The following is a 26,232-nucleotide window of genomic DNA, read 5'->3' on the forward strand; positions in this document are numbered from 1 at the left end:
TGCTTCTCAAATCTTTCCTATCTCAGGATGCTAAAGCTATGTGAAATACCCTCTGTTTCCTTAACAAAATCTTGGACAAAGTCAAGAACTTCCTTGCACTAATTATGTGTATAAGAGTTACAAACTGAAAGAAAAGATAACAAAAGTACAAACATTTTCTACCAGTTTTGTTACTATACTCAAACATTTCAAATAAAGCACATTTTGCAACTAGAAACAAACTGGCCACAAAAAAAGGTCTGTCATGGGGCCAAGGTTAAAACTTAACAATTGGCACGATTTTGCTAAACTGACTTGCAGCAATAACAATGGGGGCTAATGTGAAGAGCCTTTGGAATTGTGATTAACCCACCCTCATTGATTGAAATGAAAGTAGTGTGTCATCTTTGTGCTGCCTGCAGATTAGAATGCAGGCAGTGTGCTGTTCATTGCAACATCAGAAAATGACAATATCTTCAAACCTAATCTTCCTTTTCATATGCAATTTCACCCAAAAATCCTTTCTGACTTAGAAACTGCAGATGGCAAGAGCCTGTAATTCTAACCTCCACAGCAACCCCCCACCCCCCACAATACCCCAGCTCCACCCTCCTTGGATGGAAATCTAACCCATGTAATTGGGCAGGCAGCAGAGGAAATGAAGAGTTACGATGGAATAACATCACTTGATCTCACTGTTGTAGCCACAAGCTCAGATATCGAAGCTGCATGTACCTTATGGGGTAAAACTGCCTGTGGTGAAACATCAGTGAGAGCTAGAGTAGAGGGCAAGGAAAACAAAGTTGTCAACTCCCCTGAAATCAGGGTAGCAGACAAGTACTGATGCAGCATGAAAGAGATTGCTAGGCTTATCCAATGAAATTCTTATTGCATTGGGAAGGCTGTCAGAAAACGTGTGTTCAACATCAGGAAGGACTCTGTCACCAGCTTCACGCAAGGCTTTGCATAGGGCTTTTCTTCCAGTCTTTTCAGTGTGGGAGTAGTTACAACTGCCATTGGCACACTTTGTGAACTCCATACTCAGTGATGCAATATCTGCTGGTCATTGTCTTAGTTTCCATTGAAGATCAAACAGCTTCCAACAAAGATCTGGCTGCTGCAATGCATGTTCAGGCTGCAGCCATGCAAGTTTGCTGCCATGCAAGGTTAACCCTCTGTCATCATGGTTGTGGGTATCAGTGTTCAAAGGGGTTTGCAGGGTGGTACATCAGTTCAGTAATCTGCCCTCCAAAATATTACTAGGATTGCTAAGGCATTGAGGGTGAGGTGGAGCAGTGGTTCCACAGAACAGGAGCATGTGGTCTTCTCAGAAAGACACCTTTCAAAGCCCCCACTGCGCCAGTTACTGCAGCTGAGGCCTAACTGGTGTTTTATAAGGGTTCAACATAATTACCTCCTTTTGTACTCTACGCTTCTGTTTAATAGCCAAGGATCTGACGTGCCTTTTTAACAGCTTTCTCAACTTATCGTGGCATCTTCAAAAACTTGTGTACGTTTGTCATCAGGTCTCTGTTCCTGAACATCTTTACTGCGGTGTTAATCTAAGTCTTCTTGTGACAATAGTAAATAAACTTTAAAACTGTACAATTTAGTTTATATTGCTGCTCCTCATTCTTCCGACCAAAATGCATTATTTGAAACTGTGTTAAATTTCACGCAGCTGCCATTACAGACTATTTTCTCCTGAAGTCTATTGATATCTTCCTCACTGTTTACACAATTTCAGAGTTTGTGCCATTTCCCGAGTTCAGGTTACACACACCAACAGAGCAGTTCCTCCACAACCTCTGAGGAGTATCACTGCTTATTTCCCTTCAGTACGAGAAACAACTGTTCACCATTGGCAGCATCTGTAAAGAGAGAAAAGAGTTGACGTTTCGAGTTCAGATGGCCCTTTGTCAAAGCTAAAAAGCATAGAAAGTGGCAGATATTTATACTGCAGGGTGCGGGAATGAAAGCTGAGTCACAGCCACAGAAACAAGTGGAATGGCTGCTAATGGCAGTCCATAAAGAGAATAGAAGGTGCGAATAGCCAAATGGCAGAGAAGCTGACAGATAAAGATGTGGGGAGATGGGTTAGAGAGAAGTAAAATTTGGAAAAGCAGGGAAAGGGGAAGCAAAGAGGGAGAAAAGGTAAGGAAAACAAGGATAAAACACAGGGAAAGAGTGTGGGGGGAAGAAAAATAAAGACAATAAAAGGTAAAGAATAGTTAAAGATGAAATGAAATGAAAACAAAATGATCGCGGTGGAGTAGAGCTAATCATCTGAAGCTGCTGAATTCGATGTCAAGAATGGAAGGCTGTAGCGTGCTTAGCCAGAAGATGAGATGATGTTCCTCCAGTTTACATTGAGCTTCACTGGAACACTGCAGCAGCCGACGACTGACATGTGGGCTTGGCAGCAGGATCATGTGTTAAAATGGCAAGTAATGGGAAAGTCAAGGTCCTGATCGCGTCCAGGCCGAAGGTGCTCAGCAAAGTGATCATCCAGTCTGTGTTTGGTTTCTCCCATACAGAGATCACATTGGGAGCAGCGAATGCAATAGACCAAAGTGAAAAAGACGCAAGTGAAATGTTTCAAATGTAATTTGCTTTTATCAACTGTTCATCACTGTTTTTTCCTTCTACCTATTTGCCAACTTCAGATCCAAACAGTCACAAGATGTGAACTTGCACCAACATCTGCCCAAGCACAATGGTGATGCAGGCACAAAATCCCCTGAGAATCAGAAAATGAAATCCTCAATGACAAGATCACGTTTTCCAATTTTCACCCCCCCTTGCTGGTCATGTAATCAATGCATTTTAATAAATTTTAATATGATGAGCAGACTTCCCCACCAGACTATTCCTCCCACATTTAGAACTCCCCCCTCGCCAACGAGACTTCACATGGTGACATTTACAATTGCTTTTCAAAAATATGAAACAGTCAAAGGAGACCAGCCAGGATGCACAGGTAAATATAACCCTGAGGGAGAGAGGGGTAAGCCCGGGCAATGCCTGGGCACTCTGAGGAGATCCATTGATGGGAGTTCCGCTCATGTGTGAGGATGGTTGCCCCAGGCATGTGGGACAGGGAAGGTCTTCCCATATCCATGAGAAGTTGTCCAAATGCATGTGTGGGAGCATCCTTGCATCTGTGGACAGGATGCATTTTTTTGAAGTGAAGATTGGGGAGCCATTTTAAAAGGGTGCCCTGATCTCTGTGTAGCCTGCATTGCCAGATCTATTTAGCCCTGCCCCACCATCAAGATGGCAAGGGCCACTCCTCCAGATATCTTGTGCATATAGTGCCAGATTATCTGGAAGGAAAACTGGTTGTGCAGCTGAAGAGCTGCATGCTGGATTTCTCACCTCAGCCAGCACTCTCTGCACTGAGTGGAGAATTCCACCCTTGTTTTTAATGTTGTGAGCTTCAACTTTGCTGGCATATCTATTACAATGTACTTTATCAAATATCTTCTGAAAGTCCATGTATACATTGCAAACGGCCTACCCTCATCAGCCCTCTTGAATATTTCAAAGAACTCAATCAATTAAGCTAAATGCCTTAAACAAATCCATGCTGGCTTTCGTTTATAAATCCACATATTTCCAAGTATCAATTGATTTTGGCCAGGGATAATGAGCACAATTTGTATTAGTGGATGGATTTTAAATTAGTTCAAATCTCATCCAATGTTTAAATCAGTTTCTCCGCCACTGACATTAAGCTGATTGACTTGTAATTGCCGCGTTTACCCTTTTCCCCAGTTTTGAACAAGGATATAACACTTGTAATTGTCTTATGAAGAATGGAGGATTGTGGCCAGGTCCTCTTCAATTTCCACCTTTACTTCCCTTAGCAACCTAGGATGTGCCCTATCCACACCAGATGGCATTTCCATTTTGAGGCCAACCATTTAAGTTTTTTTTTACCTTTTATAATCTCATCAAATTTCTCCTTTCTGCTTGCTCCTTTATTGTGACATTGGAAGTACATCTTCTCCAGCGAAGGCAGGTACAAATGACTTTTTTAGTACCTCAGTCATGCTCTCAGCTGCCATTAGATGATCTCTTTTATGGTCTCAAATCAGCCGCACACTTCTTTTGATCATCTTTTTACCTTTCACATGTTCATTAAAGGCTCCTTTATACAAGCCATTGCAAAGTCTCAAACACAGACCATTCCACATTTCTAGCTAAAGGGAACTGTTCAAATTTATGGAATAACAGAGAGACCAAGATTGACATTAAAAAGAAAAGTGTATTTCCTCTCCGTAATACGGTTGGTAATACTTTGAGGAGCTTTTACAAATGAATGCTTTATATTTGTAAGTACATACTGGGTATTAGTAAAATACCCTGACCAAAATTATACATCCCCTTTTCTCTGCTGGGATGTTACATTGCCACTGAAATAAACAGGAATTTAAATGGCCCATCACATCCACTGGCAGGAGGCAGACCGTAATGAGGCTGTTAAACTTTGGCTGATGAAGCTACTGTACTGTTTGAAAAACCTAATTTCTTCACTAATATCCTTGAGGGAAAGAGACCAGTACCCTTACCCAGTGTTATTGGTAAGTGATTCTAATCCCACACCAACGTGGTTGACTCTTAACTGTCCTCTGACGTGGCTCATCAAGTTACTCCGTTTTATCAAACTTTACACAGCAGTTTGAAAAGATCACTACTACCCTCCTTCAGAGTAACCACAGATGGCTAATAAAGGATGGCTTATAGGCAAAGCCCACAGCCCAAGATGCAATTTTTAAAAACTTTAGTGTATTTAAGAAAATGAAGTACCAAATCAGCAAAGTGAACAAACTGTTAACTCAGGAGACATGCTGCTCTGTTACAATACAATGCAGTATTCACCATCTAACTGGTTAAAATTCCTCACATCCTCTGAGTAATACTGCAGTACTTTTATCACCCATTGGCTAAGTATAACATGACTGCTGACATTTTTCCATTCACTGACCAGACCTATTAATAGACAGGTTGTTTATTTCCCAGTGAATGGCAAAACGTGAAAGCTGGCTTAATGAAAAACTTTCCGACATCCTTACCCGGGCGGCAGTGCTTCAAGGTTTTGGGCTAATGTCTGAGACTGTTCTGTCAAGGTAGGAGCTGTTCCTGATGCCTCTCTGGCTGCAGATGAACTGGTGGAACTTGCAGTTCTAGTGGTCATAGGGTTGGTGCCTGAGGCTGAGGGAAGTGTTACATCTGGTGGAGCAGCAGGGTTTAAACCATTACTCCAGTTGTCATTTTCATTTGAAGCAGTTTCTCCATTTGCTGAAATTATATGAAAATAAACTCACATTGGATGATTGTTCAAATAAAACCTTAGCATTACCTCCAACAGTTCAGTCTAATAAAATGGGCCAGATGGCACCATAGTGGTTATGTCACTGAACTCGTAATCTGCAGTCCCAGCCTAATGCTCTCAGGACATGGGTTCAAATCACACCAAAGGTAGATGGTGGCACTTGATCTCAATTAATAAATCTGGATCGGAAAGCGAGTCTCAGTAATGCTGACCGTGAAACTTTCATTGATGTAAAAATTCATCTGGTTCACTAATGCTCTTTTAGGGAATGAATTCTGCCATCCTTAGGCCTTCATGCGACTCCAGACCTATAGCAATGTGGTTGACTCTTAACTGCCCTCTGAAATGACCTAGCAAGTTGCTCAATTTAATGGCAGTGAGGAATGGACAACAAGTGTTGGCCTTGCCAGTGACATCCACATAAAGATACCTATGAAAGAAAGAAAGAAAACCTGCAGAAATGAACTGTTTGATCACTTTTGATAATTCAAGATATGTTCAGTATTGTTAAGATTTATTTATTAATTAATCCTTCCTACCATCATTAGTGAGAATAAAAAATTCTAATATGATATTAATATCAATTTTGATATGGTAACAAAAAGCAACAATGTATTTTGAAAAGAATGATTTGGAGCTTCCCGTTGAATAAGCAATTTTTCCAAAAAAATTTCAAGGCAGTTTAGAATCACAGAATCCCTACAGTACAGGAGGCAGCCATTTAGCCCATCAAGTCTCATTGACTCTCTGACAGAGCATTTTACCTAGGCCCACCTCCTGCCCTATCCCCATAACCCACACATTTATCCTATTAATTTTCCTAACCTACACATCTTTGGACAGTTAAGGGCAATCTTCAGACTGTGGAAGAATACCAGAGCATATGGAGGAAACCCATGCAGACATGGGGAGAATGTGAAAATCCACACAGTCACCCAAGAATGGAATTGAACCCGGATCCCTGATGCTGTGGCAGCAGTACTAACCAATGTGCCCCTGTGTCATCGTTTTGCAACCATTCATTCATATAATCTATGGCAGAATCCACATTTGGAATCATGTTATTTTAAGTGTTACTTTTGGCTTGTTTCTATGTACTTTAACAAATAAAAAGAAAACCTGAGCACCATTCAGAACTTTAGACCCAAAATGAAACCAGCGTAAATGGTATTTATTGAGAGATGGTTAAGAAAAGCTACACGAAATAATTAAAACGCAATTGGATAAATACTCCAAAATCTCAAGTCTAACCTGATTTTATGAAGCAGACAGTCATCAAATTATAAAATATGTGGGTGCATTAGCAGTTACTAATCAGAATCACATACCTCATGTCAATTCTCTTGTTAATAGTCTCTTTTACATAAAGTCCACTATTTTATTTTCAGATGGGGCTGTTGCCTCTTTCCAAAAAAGGCTCCTTTCCAAAAATACCTGCTTGTTGAATGGTGGACTAAATCTAAAGCATTTTGACTTACTGAAGTGACATGACAGAGATTATGACTTCAAATGTTGCTGGAAGGAAATCCAGTTTAGGAATAAAACAAAAAGTTTGCATAAACTCAAGTCTGATAAAAATCAAATGTTTTGACGCTATCAATGGAAATAAAACCATTGGATATAAAGATGAACAACATTGGTATCAACACCATCCATTTAAAAATTAACCTACAATATGCATAATTAAAGTTTAATTATATCCTTTGAACTTGAACTATATTGGTGAAGTAAAGAACATGTGAATTGTTCCTAATACCCAATTCTGAAAAGTCTAATTGTCTAATGAGAATCAGTTCATGCACATTTGGTCAAAGTGGGATAAAATATATTTCCTATTACATTGGGTTAGTAAATCAATGATAATTGTCAAAGAGTTACACATCACCTCTCACCTCCTTAAACTACTAATTGGTTTCTGATGAGCTTCAAATGTTCCACCCCAAAATTATATTCTAGTAAACATCAATGGATACCCTGGTCTCAGAAACAGCATTCAATAGAATACAAAAGTTTCCCTCACCTGATTATTCAAAACAAAAAATATCCTGGAAGAGAAGATTGGATAAAGAGTTGTGGGAGAGCAGCTGAATAGGACTGAAACAAGGAACTTTCTGGGTTTTCTTTCAGAGCCCATCCAAAACTACTTTCCGTAACAAGTCGTCAGAAATTCCACTAATACGGAAAGTATATTGCAAGTACAATTGAAGGATATCGTTCCAAGAAAAATGGGAAATGCATTTGGTGGGTAAGACATGAAAATTCACCATACATAAATGGTTTAAAAATTTGGTCACAAGAAAAATGCACCATTTTGCCTGTAAGAAAGCTATTCTACTTTCAAGAAAGATTTCAAGGATAAAAGATAACCTGAAATAGGTCTTTATTTAACAAGGAAGATTATTTTCTTTAAAAGCAGCAACAATGGGGAAAGTTATCTGCACAGTCTACATAAGGTTAAAAACTCAATTATACTTTATTAATACTTGCCTATTCCACTAGAAGTTGCTGAGTGTGAAGATATCCTGGATGCATGTTTCTGTTTACTCTGGGCATTATCAAGCACTCCATTCGCTGTGTTCTCTCCGTTGTTGACAGGCCCTGGCACAGCACCACCATTCTGTCTGTCTGATCTAAGGAGAGAAACAGAAGGCAATTAAGTTCCTTAAAAGGTTTATTAGTCTTTACATTTTTCTAACTTCTTTAATTTGTCCCTTTTGGAACTTTGCTTCAACTAATATTGTTTAATTCACAAACAAAAGAAGTTGCATGATGGAATATTTTTTCCCCTTCAGACATCATCTTTCTTCTAAGCTGCAACATTCTGCCAACTCTCACTAGAGGAGCTGCATAACAGCAGATTTTCCTTCATTGGTTGAGTAAAAATGTCACCAGATATCAGCTTGTGGCACAACTTAACATCTTGAAGCAGCATTTGCTCACTATCTATACATTATCAAACAAAATACACAATTGTTATTTATACTTTTCATAGAGTCCCCATAATGCAGAAGACGCCATTTGGTCCATCGAGCCTGCACCAGCAAAATCCCACCCAGACCCTATCCCTTAACCTCATGTATTTATCCTGCTAGTCCCCCTGACACTAAAGGCAATTTAGCATGGTCACGCAACCCAACCTTCACACCTTTGGAGCATGGGAGTAAACCGGAGCATGGGAGTAAACCGGAGCACTCAGAGGAAAGCCATGCGCACGTGGAGACAGCATACAAACTTCAGTCACCCAAGGCAGGAACTGAACCCAGTCCCTGGCGCTGTGAGACAGCAGTGCAAACTGTGCAGCCCACTTTATACACTGCAACATAAATTGAAGGAAAATGAAATTCCTGCGGGCATTGCTTTAACATATAATGTTATATTATATTATAATATAATATATTATATTAACATATAACACACGTCCTTTGTTTGAATAGAGGGGAGTACGGTAGGATGAGAGAAGAATTGGCGAATGTGGACTGGGGGAGCGCGTTGGAGGGAGGGTCTGTTGAGGAGCAGTGGAGGATCTTTAAGGAGATCTTTCTTGGTGCAGAGATTTATTCCGATGGTCAAAAAGGATAGTAGGAGGAGAGGTAATAAGCCGTGGATAACGAAGGAGGTGAAGGAAAGTGTTAAACTAAAAGCGGAGGAATTTAGAGTAGCTAAGAGGATTGGGAGAGGTTTAAATGTCAACAAAGATTGACAAAGAAGTTGATAAAGAAGGGTAGGAGAAACTATGAAGCTGGGCTAGCGCTTAATATAAAAAAGGATAGCAAGAGTTTTTATAAATATATAAAAAGGAAGGGGCTGGCTAGGGTGAATGTTGGTCCTTTAGAGGATGAGAAAGGGGACCTAGTGGTAGGGGATGGGGATATGGCTAAGATATTGAATAACTTTTTTGTTTCTGTCTTCACGGAGGAGGACGTGAATAATTTGCCGGGTGTTAGCGATGGAAAGGTGGTAGGACTGGAGGGTCTTAATGACATTACTGTTACTAGAGAGGCGGTGCTCGACAGACTGGAGGGGCTGATTGTGGACAAGTCCCCAGGACCGGATGGAATGCATCCGAGGGTTCTGAAAGAAATGGCGGAGGTGATAGTGGATGCCTTGGTGGTTATTTTCCAAACGTCGCTGGATTCCGGGGAAGTGCCGGATGATTGTGATAATGATTATGATTATGAGGAGTGAAGGCAGATGTAACTATTGGTCTGACTTCAGTTGGACTACTACAGTTACACTCATGTGGGATGAGTTTGGCTTTCATCAGCCATTCTCGGTAGCTGTGCAAATCTTCTGGTTTCTATAGCACAGTGAGTCAAGCCGATCCGCAGGCCCCGCTGGTATCATCTCTGGAGGCACAGGAGATGGTATTAATTGACTGCTCGAGAAACAAATAGCGGGAGCTATTCATGCCGCCCTATGACCAGTATCACCTAACTGCCAGCTAGAAACAGGTGGTATTGTTGGAGTAGTACGTGGCTGAATGAGCGTAACTGTGATTATCTTTGGCATTCTAGATCACAGTGAGTTGAAGCCTGGCCGATGGTCCCGCAGGGTATGCAGAACCTTAGTCTGGCAGAAGATTGTTCTGCAAGGAATTCAACTAGCTGATAATCATAATCATAATCGTATAAGATGATGAATGGGATGGATAGGATAGAGGTGGAAAGACTCTTCCCGTTCAAAAAAGACAGTAGGACTAGGGGGCACAGCCTCAAGATAAAAGGGGGGCGGTTTAGAACGGAGTTGAGGAGGAACTTCTTCACTCAAAGGGTGGTGAATCTCTGGAATTCTCTGCCCGTTGAAGTGGTGGAGGCTGCCTCGCTAAATATTTTTAAGACGCGGGTTGATGGGTTTTTGATAGGAGAGGGGATTAAGGGTTATGGGGAGAGGGCGGGAAAGTGGAACTGAGCAGCGACAGATCAGCCATGATCTTATTGAATGGCGGGGCAGGCTCGAAGGGCTAGATGGCCTACTCCTGCTCCTATTTCTTATGTTCTTATGTTCTTATGTAAGAAATAAGCACTTCAAAAGTAGTTGTAGTCAAAATTATGTCCCCAGCTCTTCTTGATTCCAATGCTGACTCAGTTGTTTTCAAAGTTTGAGGGAGGAGTCAAACACTCCATGCTATATGATCTATTCAATTATCTGCATGACTGGCAGACACTATGTCATTTATTTAAATGCACTAAGTCATGGCAATTGGGTTCAGGGGAAATTACATGAACTGAACTGATGAACAAGTTGAATTGAGTCAAGGCCATTAGAAACTTCAAAGATTGTTTAAACCTGCTTTCTTCAATTGGAAAGGGAAAAACTACAGAAAAAATACTGTATATATAACAGTTTTGCATTTAGATTGTGACTATTTAACACTTTTGAATTTGATCTGCATATCAACTGCTAGCCTATATGTACGTTAATGGTATTCATTTAATTGCTTCTCCATTGTTCAATAAATTCATTTGATTGTTCAAATCAAGACCAAAAGGAGCAAAGATTTGCTGATATAATTTATCTATAAACCAGAGGTCAAATTAGCCAGAGTAAGAAGGTTAGAGAAACATAAATGGAGAACAGAAATGCTGGCAAACTATCAAAAAAGGGTCTTCACACCAGTGTGGAATACGTCTTGGTTTTCAGATTCTTGATAAGAGAAAACTCATTTTCATATAAATTAATTTTGGCACAAATTAAAATCCTCCACTTCTTTGAAGTGGTAGGACTGGAAAAGAATGGTTCGATCAAGCAGACACAGCATGGATTCACAAAGGGAAAGTCATGTTTGACAAATTTACTGGATTTTTATGAAGATGTAATGAGTGCGCTCGACAGAGGGGAACCGGTGGATGTGTTTTTTTTAGATTTCCAGAAGGCGTTTGATAAGATGCCTCACAAAAGGTTGCTGCAAAAGATTAAGGTACACAGAGTTGGGGGTAAAGTATTAGTGTGGATCGAGGATTGGCTATCTAACAGAAAGCAGAGAGTTGGAATAAATGGGCGTTTTTCCGGTTGGCAGTTGGTGACTAGCGGCATGCCGCAGGGATCAGTGCTGGGGCTTCAACTGTTTACTATACACATAGACGCTCTGGAGGAGGGGACCGAGTATAGGGTAACAAAGTTTGCTGACGACACAAAGGTGAGTGGGAAAACGAATTACAGAGAGATTTGGATAGGCTAACTGAGTGGGCAAGGACCTGGAAGATGGAGTATAACATTGGCAAGTGTGAGGTTTTCCACTTTGGAAGAAATAACAGTAAAATGGACTATTATTTAAATACTGAAAAATTACAACATGCTACTGTGCAGAGGGACCTGGGGTCCTTGTGCATGAATCGCAAAAAGTCAGTTTGCAGGTGCAGTAGGTGATCAAGAAGGCAAATGGAATGCTGGTCTTTATTGCGAGGAGGATGGAGTATAAAAGCAGGGAGTCTTGCTGCAATTGTACAAGGTACTGGTGAGGCCGCAAGGTACTGGTGTGTGCAATTTTGGTCCCCTTATTTGTGAAAGGATATATTGGCCTTGGAGGGAGTGCAGAGGAGATTCACTAGGTTGATACCAGAGATGAGAGGGTTGGCTTATGAGGACAGATTGAATAGACTGGGCCTGTATTCATTAGAGTTTAGAAGGTTGAGGGGAGATCTTATAGAGATAATAAGGGGGCTAGACAGGGTAGAGGCAGACAGATTCTTTTCACTTTGAAAGGAAACAAGAACTAGAGGGGTCAACCTCAAAATAAGAGGGAGTCAATTTAGAACAGATTTGAGGAGGAACTTCTTCACTCAGAGGGTAGTCAATCTTTAGAATTGTCTGCCCATTGAAGCACTGGAGACTACCTCGTTAAATGTGTTTAAGTCACAGGTAGGTAGATTTCTGATCAATAAGGGAATTAAGGGTTATGGGGAACAGGCGGCTAAGTGGAACTGAACCATTATCAGATCAGCCATGATCTTAATGAATGGCGGGGCAGGCTCGAGGGGCTAGATGGCCTACTCCTGCTCCTATTTCTTATGTTTTATGACTTACGTGAGCTAATTACAATAAAGCAATAGTTTGTTTCCCTTCGAAGAATTTAGTCATCAAATGCCAGACAGAATAATTTAAGGTTCATATGGTGAAAAACATTTCAACAATTTTCCATTCTGCAGATTATGACCTCAGAATAAAGATAGATTAATGATTGTATACTGTAGTAACTCCTCATGTTATCAAATATGCTCAATTAAGCAAATTGGAAATGCTTCAAGTGATACAGAAGTCAGCAAACTGTTTTAGAACATAGAACATGGGCATGATGGACTGAATAACTTTCTTCTGTGCTGTTTAATTCTATGAAGATCTTTTTATTTTTTGATTTTAACCTGACTTTCCTATTATAAATTTTACCAGATAATCTCATGCAAACTCCTGAAGAGTTGGAGGGTGACATGTTCACACGCCTCTACTGGCAAAAGGAACCAACACGAGTAAAAATGCGCTCGCAGACTTTTCTCCCAAGACCAACTCAGAATACACCATGAATTTACAGTTAAGGTGACTTGAGGAAACCCATGTTTCACCACACTGTGATGCATTTATCTTAGCAAATAGCCACACTGCACCATAAATCCACCCTACTTCAGCATCTAATGTGATGTGGAGATGCCAGCATTGGACTGGGGTGGGCACAGTAAGAATTCTCACAACGCCAGGTTAAAGTCCAACAGGTTTATCTGGAATCACGAGCTTTTGGAGTACTGTTCCTTCATCACCTGTTGTGAAACATTTTGTAACATATAACATAACTGCTCCCCTTGTTATACTTGCAAATATCATTTGGTTATCTTCTTGTTAAACAAGATTGTTAATATTTTACTTCTTCCTTAATTATAACCCCCAACGCCCAACAGACCAATGGGCATTCTACAACTAAAATGCATCTCACACACTTGCTTGTTTAATTGAAGTGCCAAAAATTTGCAATTTCGATAGAAGCACATAAGCATATATGAAAAACCACTGAGAGCAAAGTTTTCAACACATTATGAACATGATTCTTTTTTTTGTAGAAAACACATCACAAGTAATTTGAAATTATTCAAAAAGTATTTTGAATGGAAAAGTTTTGTTTTTGCAACTGTATGATTAAACTCATCAAATTTGCTTTTACTTGCATTGGGAGATGGTGAAAAGCCCAACAAAACAAAGCTTTCATATGACATCCAATAATGAGAAGAAACATGTATTGCCTTATCGTCCGTTTACAAGAAGAACAACAAACCAAAGCGGTCAACAAGCAGATTTATCATCACACCACAGCAAAACCTGAACAGCAGAATTGCATGAGTGATCATCCAAAGTACTCTGTATGTTTAAAGGTAGCCTATACCTCTTAAAGGGGAGATGCACGTAGGCTGCAGCATGTGTTGGGGTTGAAAGTAAGAGAATCTGACTGGAAAAAAAATGCTCCAAGGTATTTGGATGCGCCACTGGAGGCTAGCTTGGAGCAAGGAATAGAAAAGTTCTGAATCAGCAGGGGTAAAGCCTTCCAGACTGTCAAGTCGAAGAAGCCTATATACATGAAGTGTAAATGCCCTAAAAACCTGGGTAAGAAATCTCACAATACCAGGTTAAAGTCCAACAGACTTATTTGGTAGCATAAGCCACAAGCTTTTAGAGCGCTGCTCTTTCATCAGGTGAGTGCGAGTTGTGTTCATGAATAGGGCATATATAGACACAAACTCAATTTACAAGATAATGGCTGGAATGCAAAATAACCTGAAAGCAGTGCATTTTTCTCTACTCATGGGATATTAGCATTGCTGATAAGGCTAGAGTTTATTGCTCATCCCTAATTGCCTTCAGGAAGATGGCTGTGAGCTGCTTTCTTGAATCCTACAGTCTATGTCATGTAGGTACACCGAGAGTGCTGTTAGGGAGGGAGTTCCAAGATATTGATCCAGCGACAGTGAAGGAACAATGATATATTTCCAAGAACAATTGAGGCTTGGAGGGGACTTGCAAGTGCTGCTGCCAAGTCAGAGAGGTCACCAGTTTGGAAGATGCTGTCAAAGGAAGTTTGGCGAGTTGCTGCAGTACATCTTGCAGATGGTACACACTGCTGCCACTGTTCACCAATGGTGGAGGGACTGAAGGTTCATGGTGACTAATGAAATGTCAATCAAGTTATGATCTGGCTGATGTTGAGTTTGAGTGATGGAGTTGTACTCATCTTGGCAAGTGGAGAGTATTCCATCACACTCCAGACATGTACCTCCAGGAGTAAGGCAAGATACTTGCAACAGGATTCCCAACTTCTGACCTGCTAGTAGTTAGTGTTTTACATGGTTGGTCCAGACAATTTCTGGTCATTGGTGACCTATCACATTGCCAAAGATTGACAGAGGACTAATCGAGCAGTAATAGGCTAGTTTGGATTGTCCTGCTTTTTATGGACTGGACATACTTGGCCATATTTTACATTGTGAGTTAGATGCCAGTAATGTGGTTAACTGTACAAAAACAGCTTGGCTAGGAGTGCAAATTGTTCTGGAGTACAATTCTTCAGTACTACCAGCTGTACGTTCCCAGGACCCATAGCCTTTGTTACATTCAGTGCCTTTGGCCATTTCTTCATATCATGGAGGAAATCAAATTGGCTGAGGATGGGCAACTATCTCGGTAAGCTCTGTCAGAGGAGACTGAGATGGAACATCCACTTGACACTTTGGCTGAAGGTGGTTGCAAATGTTCAGCCTGGTCTATTACATTCATGTGCTGGATTTCCCAATCATGATTGTGGAGCCTCCTTGTCCAGCCAATTGTTTAATTATTTACCACTATTCATGACTGGATTTGGCAGGACTGTAGAGTTTTGATTGGATTCATTGGTTGTGGGATTACTTACCTCTGCATGTTGCTTCTATTTTATTTGACAATGTTTTTAATGTTGCAATTTGAGAGAAGGCTCCATATGGACAGGGAGGTGAAGGTGTGTGGAAGTGGCCTAGCTCAATGTGGCTTTATCAGCTGTAACTCAGGGGTGCCCAGTGCACTGATTACACAGGCTGATGCTATGACAGTCAGTGATTCAGAGAAGGTAAAGTATAGTATTATTTATGAATGGAAAATTGGGTTTGCCATTCCTGTTATTGCACTTAGTGAATTCTCTATGGATAGCTAAGTAGAAAGGGCCAGTCTTGGTTTATCCTCCTCTTTCTTTCCCTACTTTTCATGGTCCTTAGCTGTTTACTATATAACTGGGAGCAAGGACTGTCCAATGATGGTGAGACAATAGTCCACCATGAGTCTTGGCACCAACTCTGCCAAGTACTACGGTGTTTCTTTAGGCAGCAGAATCATTGTTTCAGCTCACCAAAGGTCACCAAAGCACATTCAATGTGGCAGAAGGGCTTTCATTTTGTGCAAGCTGTGAGCATGGATTGTACACCAGCATCAGCAGTCATGTTGTCAGCAGATAACCCTTCTCCCTTGTTGCCAACCTTTGGTCTGTTGTCATGGCTCAAATGCAGCTGATTTAAAATGATGGCATCATAGCTGCTGCCAGGATCATAGAATCCCAACAGTGCAGGAGGAGGCCATTCAGCCCATTGAGTCTGCACTGACTACAATTCCACCCAGGCCATAACCCCACGTATTTACCCTAACTAGTCCCCCTGACACTAAGTGGTAATTCAGCATGGCCAATCCACCTAACCCACACATCTTTGGACTGTGGGAGGAAACAAGAGCAGACACAGGGAGAACATGCAAACTCCACACAGACAGTGACCCAAGCCAGGAATCAAACCCTGGTCACTGGTGCTATGACACATCAGCACTAATCACATGTGCCACCATGCCACTCCTTATTGGGAATCATGATGCGGAGTTACCATTGTTGGACTGGGGCAGGCACAGTGAGTAGTCTCACAACACCAGGTTAAAGTCCAACAGGTTGGTAGTGCTACCAAATAAACCTGTTGGACTTTAACCTGGTATTGTGAGACTACTTATTGGGAATCAACCTGCATGATCTACTGCCTTTGGTCACACATCGACTGGACTTTTAAGTGAAATGCTTTTCAGTTCAGGGTACATGGCAAAGTTGACACTCTGTATCCACAAAGTGACATCATCCACAGAATCAATGGAACACTGAAGTCTGGGATCCTAGTGCAACATATGCTCATCCTACCTGCTTCTCTTTGGCAAATGAGATGAAATATAGCAAGTACTCATTGAATAGAGAGCTTTCATGACTTACCTCACACAACGGTGGAAAGCAAATTGCCAGACGTCACCAATATCTCAATCTCAAATACAAAAAAAAAATCAGCTTCACAGCAACTGACGATTTGATCCTGCTCTGAGAATGTAGTTGTGGCTGCAGCAAGTGGTCCATCTCTTCAGTTGTTGCATGTTCCTGTTGAGATGTTCTTGTTGAAATTCAGGTAAATTGCTTCCTGAGCTGCCTGGGATAATAGGGCTACCTGCAGAGAGTCCCTCTCCCAATTCTCTTCCTCGATTTTCTAAAACTTATCCTGCTCTGCTATGCTACTGTCCAGCTGGTTTATTCAAGAGTCATCAAGAAGTCCTTCTTGCCATCCACTCGCTGTAGACATTTGCAACTTGAAACAATTAAGGAAAGCACAAAACTGTATAATCATACTAACAGCCGGAGGAAATCACAAAGCAGCTAATCTGTAAGCAGCTGAACCCTTTAAATAGTACTGGCTTGGTATGGGAAGGAGGAAGCAGACAGGAGATCCTTCAACTCATGTTTAGTTGTGCACAGTTAACAGAGCATGGAGTGACAAAATCACACTGCTGGTATCAGTGCAGCATTGCACACTGATTCACTCTATGATTTGCCACCTCTGCACACTTCCAGAGCATGCTCACTGCACATTTGCTGATGCCCACATCAATGTGGTGCCCATTGTGATTCACCAATCAATGTGGGTGCAGACCAGGGGTACACTTGTTTTGGGGCTCAAAGCACTAACAAGCCCTATGTGTCACAGTACCCAAAAACATTCATGAACAAATATAATTTTCCACCTCAAGGTCTCCACATTACATAGCTAAAATCAGAAAGCAGTTAAAAAAAACTTTCCTCATTTTAACTTTTGCTTCATTGTGCATGTCATCCCAAATAGTCTATTCAAAATAATGTTGACTTTTCCAAAGGCCAAATTCTGTATGTAGCTGCACTAAACGCCAAGATGTCAGAACAGTTAAGAAAAAATGGGCTAACATTTACTATTTTTTTAACAAAATATTGTTAGCAGATGTCAATTACGACAATGTAGAATCTTTCATTGTGGCAATAGAGTTATTGTGAGACAGAGAGTACAGCAATTTACGTGTGATTTTGTGTTTGTGCTGAAATTGAATTGCTTCTGGTTTTCATTAAAAAAATGAAACAACAAAGAATGAAATACATGCTTGACTTTTTAGAAAAAAAGTATGAACAATATAGACATTGATGTCCAAGTGGAAGAAAAGAATTATGACCAATGAATTTGCCAGTTGTAATTCTCTTCTTCACTGATTCTGCATATGGTTGGTATCATATTTCTTTAAATAAATTTGATAACAACAATTGAGATGATGTGGATCTGCCAGCGTTGGACTGGGGTAGGCACAATAATAAATCACACAATACCGGGTTAAAGTCCAACAGGTTTATTTGGTAGCATGAGTTTTTGAAGCACTGCCCCTTCATCAACTCACCTGATGAAGGGGCAACATTCCAAAAGCTCATGCTACCAAATAAACCTGTTGGACTTTAATCTGGTGATGTGAGATTCTTACAGCAATTATGACGATGGTGCTATAAGAATTTCAACATGTTCTAAATTATGATTTGGCAATAGAATGCTGAACTCAATCAGATATTAAGTCTCATTTGTTGAAACAAAGCACTCTGCTGACCCTCAAGCTGTGATTATAGATTCGTGAGAAAGAGGCTTTATCTCATTGACATTTCCAATCAAGTTTCCAATAAAGTCTGAGTAGTCAGCTGGTGGAGAACAGCATAAAAAGAATGGGCCTTCTTACCTTATCACTCTCACACCACTCTAAGGGGCAGCACAGTGGTCAGCACTGCTGCTTCAGCGTCAGGGAGCCAGGTTGGATTCCTGGTTTGTGTCACTGTGTGGAGTTTGCATATTCTCCCTGTGTTTGCATGGGTTTTCTCTGGGTGCTCTGGTTTCCTCCCATAGTCCAAAGATGTGCAGATTAGGTGGACTGGCCTGCAAAATTGTCCCTTAGTGTCAGGGAGACTAGTTGGGGTAAATGCATGGGGTTTTGGGGATCAGGCCTGGGTGAGACTGTGGTCAGTGCAGATTTGATGGGACAAATGGCCTCCTTCAACACTGTAGGGATTCTATGATCATGCTACCTGGTGGACCAAACAGGAAACAGTATTAACAAACGTGAGGTCCATAAGTTGATCCTTTAGCCAAAGTAGGGAAATTAGAAATGATGATGAAAATTACAAATATTTACACTTTCGCTGAATCACTGGCCCAAAGTAATGTTATATTCTTCTACAAGTCTCCTTTGTAATGTTTGACGATTACATAATTTAATAATTTCACAAAACTGCAACCAAGATCAAATACAGGCCAATAATTATACGAAATTGATGAAGGATTTGGGATAATACGTATTCCTCTGTGGAAATAATATATAATATTGGACATCATTCTGGAGTATGAATTTGTGTGTTAGAAAATCCTTAGTCCAACACACTTTTCTTACCAAATCTTCAATAACATTTCAAGTATTTACCGTACAAGTTAATACTGGAGAAGTCTTGAATGCATTTTAAAATTCTGATTGAGACATATACTATAATTTATATTTACCTAAAATGTGGTCATTTGTATACATTGACAGCTTAACTAGTCATTCCAACATAATTCCGAAAGAAAAGTCATCCTGAATCCAAAACATCAATTCTGTTGGTCTCTCCACAGATGCTGCCACTACAGCTGAGTTTTTATTTCATTTTTTTACACTCATAAGAACGTAAGAAATAGGAGCAGGAGTAGGCCATCCAGCCCTTCGAGCCTGCCCCGCCATTCAATAAGATCATGGCTGATCTGTCGCTGCTCAGTTCCACTTTCCCGCCCTCTCCCCATAACCCTTAATCCCCTCCTTTTTTATTCCTTTTTTATTCACTTGTGGGACATGGCCATTGCTGGCTGGCTAGCATTTATTGTCCATCCCTAGTTGCCCTTGAGAAGGTGGTGGTGAGCTGCCTTCTTGACTTGTTGCAATTCACATGCTATGGTTTGACCCACAATGCCATTAGGGAGGGAATTCCAGGATTTTGACCCAGCGACTGCGAAAGAACAGCGATATATTTCCATATATATTGACAGCTTAACTAGTCACTCTAAGTGTGAGGAATTAATTTTAGAACAGCTTCATACATTATATATCATCATGAAAACTAAATTTGACAAGACAAGTAGAGTTTGAAACGTGCCTTTAACCCAAAGTATAACACAGAATTCTGGAAAGGTGTTTACATTTAGCTTTTCTGATAAATTCTTCAGTTCAGAGAAATGCCTACATTGTTCAGTTGCCATGTGGAGAAAATTCAAACATTGTGGTGAAGTGGTAGTTTTAACACATTTCACACAACCGCAATGAAAAAGGGCAGTTGCAGCTGGGACACCGGAATAAAGAAGCTGGTACTGTGGAAAAGCAGGGAGAACCTTTTTGAGTTAACGAAAAAGCAGGATGCTTTTGAGTTTGGTTTCTGCTCAAAAGAAAGAGAACAGAACAGACAGGGTTCTTGAAGATTTAAGGAAAGGGGAGTCATCAAGATGACTTTGCATCCTGCCACATGCAGTGTTGAATGTGGTAGACGGACAACTCACTGGAGGAGGAGGAGGGTCTACAAATAACCCCATCCTCGATGATGGAGGAGGCCTGCACATCCATGCAAAAAAAAAGTGGAGCATTCATAACAATTTCCAGCCAGAAGTGCTAAGTTGATCCATGTTGGCCTCCTCTGGAGGTTCCCAGTATCACAGATGCCAGTCCACAGTCAAACATGGACAAAAGAGCTGAACTCCAGCATTGAGGTGAAAGTGACTATTTGTGACTTCAAGACATTATTGACTGAATACGTCATCAAAGTTCAAGCAAAAATTGCCAGTGGGAATCAGGGGGAAAAACTTCTGCTGGTTGGAGTCATAGATGACACAAAGAAAAATAGATGTGGTCATTGAAGATCAATAATCGCAGTTCCAGAACATCACTGCAGGAGTTTCTCAGGGTTGCGTCCTAGAGCCCAACAATCTTCAGCTGCTTCATCAATGACCTTCCTTCCATCACACCAGATCACAGATGGCACTGTGCAAGATTACGCACCATTTGCCACTCCTCAAATACAGAAGCAGTTCATATCCAAATACCAGGAAGATCTGGACAATATCCATGTGTGAGCTGACATGTGGCAAGTAATATTTGCTCCACACAAGTGCCAGACTACGACCACTTCAAGAGATAATCTACGCGTCTTCCTTTGATTATCAATGGCATTACCATCACTGAATACTCCACTATCAACTTCCTGGGGGTTACCATGGACGATAAATTGAACTGGGTTAGCTACATAAATGCTGTGTTACAACAGCAGGTCAGACACTCGGAATCTTGCAGTGTATAACTCACCTCTTGACTCACAAAGCCTGTCCACTATTTACAAAGCACAAGTTATGAATGCGATGGAATAATCTCCATTTGCCTGGATGAGTATAGTTCTAACGATATTCAAGAAGCTTGACATTGTCCAGAACAAACAGCCTGCTTGATTGGCATCCCATCCACAAACATTCATTCCCTCCACCACCAATAAACAGTCAGCAGTATGTATCACAAGTTGTACTGAAGAAATTCACTAAGCCTCTTTAGCCAGCATCCAGAAGGACAAGACAGCAGACACATGTAAACATCACTACCTGAAAGTTCTCCTCTGTCACTCAGTATCCTAACTTGGAAATAAATCATTGTTCTTTCACTGTTGTTGGATAAAAATCCTGAAACTACCTCCCTAACAGCACTGTGCATATATCTACACCACAGATTCTGCAGCAGTCCAAAAAGACAACTCCGCACCACCTTCTCAAGGACAATTAGGGATTGGCAATAAATGCTGGCCTAGCTAGCAACATCCACGTGCCATAAATGAAGTTTAAAAAAATGTGCCTTGCTACTGATACAAGCAAACTTATGACACGATTGGTTCCTAAAAACACGTTGTAAGTCGAATTGTCACAAGTTGGAACTGGGTTTTCTGCAGGAACAGTTCTTAATTGGGGACTAATCCCAGAGCCAAGGTCCAATCCCTATTTTCACTTAAGAGCAAAAGTTTGTGAGATCTTGCTTCAGTATAATTGCCTTACAGTGGTTTATTTCCCATGTTATAATCGTGCCTACACTTTCAAAGACACTTCTGTACAGTATCTGAGCAGCAATATGTCATTCCCCAGGCTACGAAAGGCAGAACATAAGGAACTATTCACAGGGGTGGTGCCATAAAGTTGAATTGGCTTAATATTATCAAAACTGCATGTCAATTTCTAAATGCCGTAAGTGCCATTCATCATAACTCAAACGGCTTAGAGTTGATAACTGTTTAACATCATATTTGGCAAAACCAGGGCAGAATGGAACGATTGTCAAAGGACACTGGAAGTTTCAGTCTGGCGTGGTAGAGTAAAGTGTACCTCCACTGGAGAGCTGGAAGTGAATTTGAAAATGTTCCTTTAATGTTTCATTTCTGCTAGAAGCATGAGGTACAGTAAAAAGATTGTGCAAGTTAGTAAAAGCAAAGTACCTTTCTTTAGTCTGATGCATTAGTTGGCTGTTAATTGATGTTTGATCCATGTTGCTTTTAATTTATTTGTTGCATTGTGGCTTTTGGGCCATTCATCTCTTTCAAGAAGCAAGTGGTCTCTAAGGGGACTATAACAATATATGATCATAGAACAGACTTAGCGTGCAGAATTACCTACTCCTGTTCTTCTGTTCCCATATCAACAAAGTTGTACAGATTTGTTCAACAGGTCTCAGTCATAAAGGTTCAGAGGCCTGTAAGGTCAAATAGCCATGTTTATTAAAGATTTACATCTGTAAAATGTATTGCCCAAACTGGGAGCTAACTCCAGGTTGACTTCTCCTCAACTGACTCCATATAATTCTGTTGCTTCTTTACTGTCATGTTACTCTCTACATCATACTGTGGGTGGTACAGTTCTCTAGCCCCACATTAATTTTTGCTATGCAAACACCTTTATACTGCAAATAAATCGACACTTGCTACATGCAAAGGCAAACTAAAATGGTGTTAAGAAATCCTGTTAAAAAAGGGAAAGAAACACAAAGGAAGAAAAAGAGACTGGAAGGATGGCACCAAGACGACTTCAGAGAATCGCAGAATTACAATTGAGCCATCATTCTGCCTTTTCCCTGCAACCCTGCACATTCTTCCTTCTCACTTCCACACACTGAAGTATGAATTTCCAGTCAAAAAAGGCATTTTTGTACATGTGTTATAGACAAGCCAGAAAATTTTAGGTGAAAAGGCAAATGATCTAATGACACAACCTCTTCAAAGAGGACTATATTTACAGAAAATCTGTCCAACTTTTAAGACAAATAGAAACCAGCCGGAGGCTGCTAAATTCCCCACCATCCAGTGCAAAAAGGGCTTTTGTTGGACATTCTTGCCTATTTTACAGATAAATATTCAGTTTGCCTTCATTTATGAGTCTAAGTCTTCAGTCTTTCATTACAACACTGGTCTTACTATACCAGTTCCAAAGATTGTGCACAAAGAGCTCCACACTCCCTCACAACCAGGATTTATTTTAGACTTTCACTAGACGCCATTATTATCATAGATTTTCTACAGTGCAGGAGGCGGCCATTCATACCACCGGGTCTGCACTAACTCTCTGACAGAGCATACTGCTCAAGATATATCCCTATAATTCCACATAGGGCAGCACAGTGGCACAGTAATTAGCACTGCTGCCTCACAGGGTCAAAATCCCGGGTTTGATTTCTGCACTTTATGCAGATTCTGCACCTTCTCCTCGTGTCCGTGTGGGTGTCCTCTGGATGCTCCGGTTTCCTCCCACAGTCCAAAAGCCATGCTGGTTAGGTGCACTGGCTATACTAAGTTCCCCCTCAGTGTATGCGAACAGGCGCCCGAGTGTGGTGATTCGAGGGTTTTCACACTAACTTCACTGTAGTGTTAATATAAGACTACCTGTGACACTAATAAATCTTAAATTTAAAAGCTTATTTACACTGCTAATCTACTCATCTTTTGGACACTAAGGGGCAATTTAGCACGGCTAATTCATTAACCTGCACGTTTGGACTGTAGAAGGAAACCAGAGCATCCATGGAAAACCCACGCAGACACAGGGAGAATGTGCAAACTCCACCCTGTCACCTGGAATTGAACCTGGGGTCCCTGGCACTATGAGACAGCAGTGTTAACTAATGTGTCACCATGCCACCCATGTGTCACCATGATGCCCACATTGAGACAACAGGTTAATTACATAGTCTCATTTTTTAGTGGGTGAATTGAAATTAGTTTCAAAGACATTCAAATGTAAAAGTTTGAATAAAAGCTGTATTTGATTACATTACAGAGGATAATTCTAATGAAATTCATAATCTCAATGCAAAATGTATAAAACAGCAAACGCCAAACAAAATTGTTTTTACAAAATACATTTCGGGCTGAAAAAACACCGCTTATCTCCTTTCTAAAACAGTTTTAACCATCACTGACATGGGCCATCAACATAATCACATTTCCCAGTGCCTATCTTGGTCAATGACCTTATTCTTCTTGACAACTTTCTCCACTTGCCACCTCTCTTGAAACCATTGGCTCATTGTTGGAAATTTGTTCCATGTGTGACTGGTATCCTTACCATCCCAAGTAATACAAGACTGGAGCATGCCATATAGCCTCTCAAGCCTGCGATCATGGTTGATCTTGTAACTCAATTCCACTTTCCCACCTGACCCGTGTATCCTTTTATCCTGAGGATACACAACCCAATTCCAAACAAGAGTCGTACTGGACTCAAAACATTAACCCCTTCTCTCTTCACAGATGCTGTCAGACCAACCAAGGTTTTTATAGCACTTTGTTTTTATGTCACATCTCCATAATCCACTGTATTTTGTTTATATTATCCCAGCCCATTCAGTCTGACCTGCAAGCCACAACCCATCAGCACCATCTGTCACAACCCCTTGGCACCACCCATCCATAAGACCTACGATCAGATTAGACCACTCAGCCCACCGAGTCAGCTCCACAATTTAATCAGGGCTAATATTTTTCATCCCCATTCTCCTGCCTTTTCCTGAGAAGCCCTTATTAATCAAGAATCTATCTGTCTTAAAGATACTCAATGACCTGGCCTCAACAGCCTTCTGCGGCAAACAATTCCACAGATTCATCACACTCTGGCTGAAGAAATTCCTCCTCATCTCTATTTTTAAGGATTATCCTTTAGGCTGAGGTTGTGTGCTCTGGCTCTAGTTTTTCCTACTAATGGAAACATCCTCTCCACGTCCACTCTATTCCATGCCTCACAGTATCCTGTAAGTTTCAATAAGATCCCCCCTCATCCTTGTAAACTCCAACAAGTACAGACCCACAGTTCTCAAACGTTTCTTATACTTTTTACATAAAGAGTACTCACCAGGTAAACCCTCTCACTGTTTGCTGGAGCAAGCGGAGTGAAGGTTGCACGGATTAAAGGTAAGCGATTACCTTTGTAAAGATTTTCGCAGGCTTTGTAACAGTTTTTCTGCTTTAAAAAAATTAGACACGAAGTGGGCCGCGGAGCTTTGTGGGCAGAGTATTTTTACCGCGCAAAGTTTAAAAGGAGAATTGCTGTAGACAGCGGGCAACAGAGTGAGAGGGAAGCAGAGTGAGCAGTAAGGGCTTTGGATCACAGGGCTTGAGAGAAAAGGGCGAGGTAAGTTTAAATTCTTAACTGTGTTTAGAAATCATTAAGAGACTGTGATGGAGGGGCATGTGACATGCTGTTTCTGTATGGTGTGGGAGCTGGTGGACCCCAAGGTCCTTCCCAATGACCATGTTTGCAGTAAGTGCTGGTTGCTTGAAGAGCTCCAGCTCAAAGTAGACGAACTGAACTCTGAACTTCAGGCACTGAGGCTCATCAGGGAGAGGGAGTGTAACCTGGATAATGGGTTACAAGAGAGATTCACACCCCTTAGTCTGGCTAACTCTGAGGGTCAGGAGCAAGGGGCGGGGGGGAAGGGCGAAGGGCGAGTGGGGTGGGGGGGCGAAGGGCGAGTGGGGTGGGGGGGCGAAGGGCGAGTGGGGTGGGGGGGCGAAGGGCGAGTGGGGTGGGGGGGCGAAGGGCGAGTGGGGTGGGGGGGCGAAGGGCGAGTGGGGTGGGGGGGCGAAGGGCGAGTGGGGTGGGGGGGGCGAAGGGCGAGTGGGGTGGGGGGGCGAAGGGCGAGTGGGGTGGGGGGGCGAAGGGCGAGTGGGGTGGGGGGGCGAAGGGCGAGTGGGGTGGGGGGGCGAAGGGCGAGTGGGGTGGGGGGGCGAAGGGCGAGTGGGGTGGGGGGGCGAAGGGCGAGTGGGGTGGGGGGGCGAAGGGCGAGTGGGGTGGGGGGGCGAAGGGCGAGTGGGGTGGGGGGGCGAAGGGCGAGTGGGGTGGGGGGGCGAAGGGCGAGTGGGGTGGGGGGGCGAAGGGCGAGTGGGGTGGGGGGGCGAAGGGCGAGTGGGGTGGGGGGGCGAAGGGCGAGTGGGGTGGGGGGGCGAAGGGCGAGTGGGGTGGGGGGGGCGAAGGGCGAGTGGGGTGGGGGGGCGAAGGGCGAGTGGGGTGGGGGGGCGAAGGGCG

At 41.8% G+C, this 26,232-nt stretch overlaps 1 protein-coding gene across 3 annotated transcripts in view; it reads right to left on the reverse strand.

The window, feature by feature from the left end:
• wwp2 (WW domain containing E3 ubiquitin protein ligase 2) overlaps positions 1-26,232 on the reverse strand; it is a 214,609-nt gene that overhangs the window by 87,104 nt on the left and 101,273 nt on the right. For all 3 annotated transcript variants that reach the window (XM_080186797.1, XM_080186798.1, XM_080186796.1), the window contains exons 7-8: positions 7,805-7,947; positions 5,058-5,283 (exon numbers count right to left, since the gene is read on the reverse strand). In XM_080186797.1, the coding sequence (XP_080042923.1) occupies positions 5,058-5,283; positions 7,805-7,947 (369 nt within the window). The remainder of the gene's footprint in view (positions 1-5,057; positions 5,284-7,804; positions 7,948-26,232) is intronic.

This window comes from Carcharhinus amblyrhynchos, chromosome 4, assembly GCF_965287045.1.
Source record: "Carcharhinus amblyrhynchos chromosome 4, sCarAmb.v2.hapA, whole genome shotgun sequence".
Classification (NCBI taxonomy): Eukaryota; Metazoa; Chordata; class Chondrichthyes; order Carcharhiniformes; family Carcharhinidae; genus Carcharhinus; species Carcharhinus amblyrhynchos.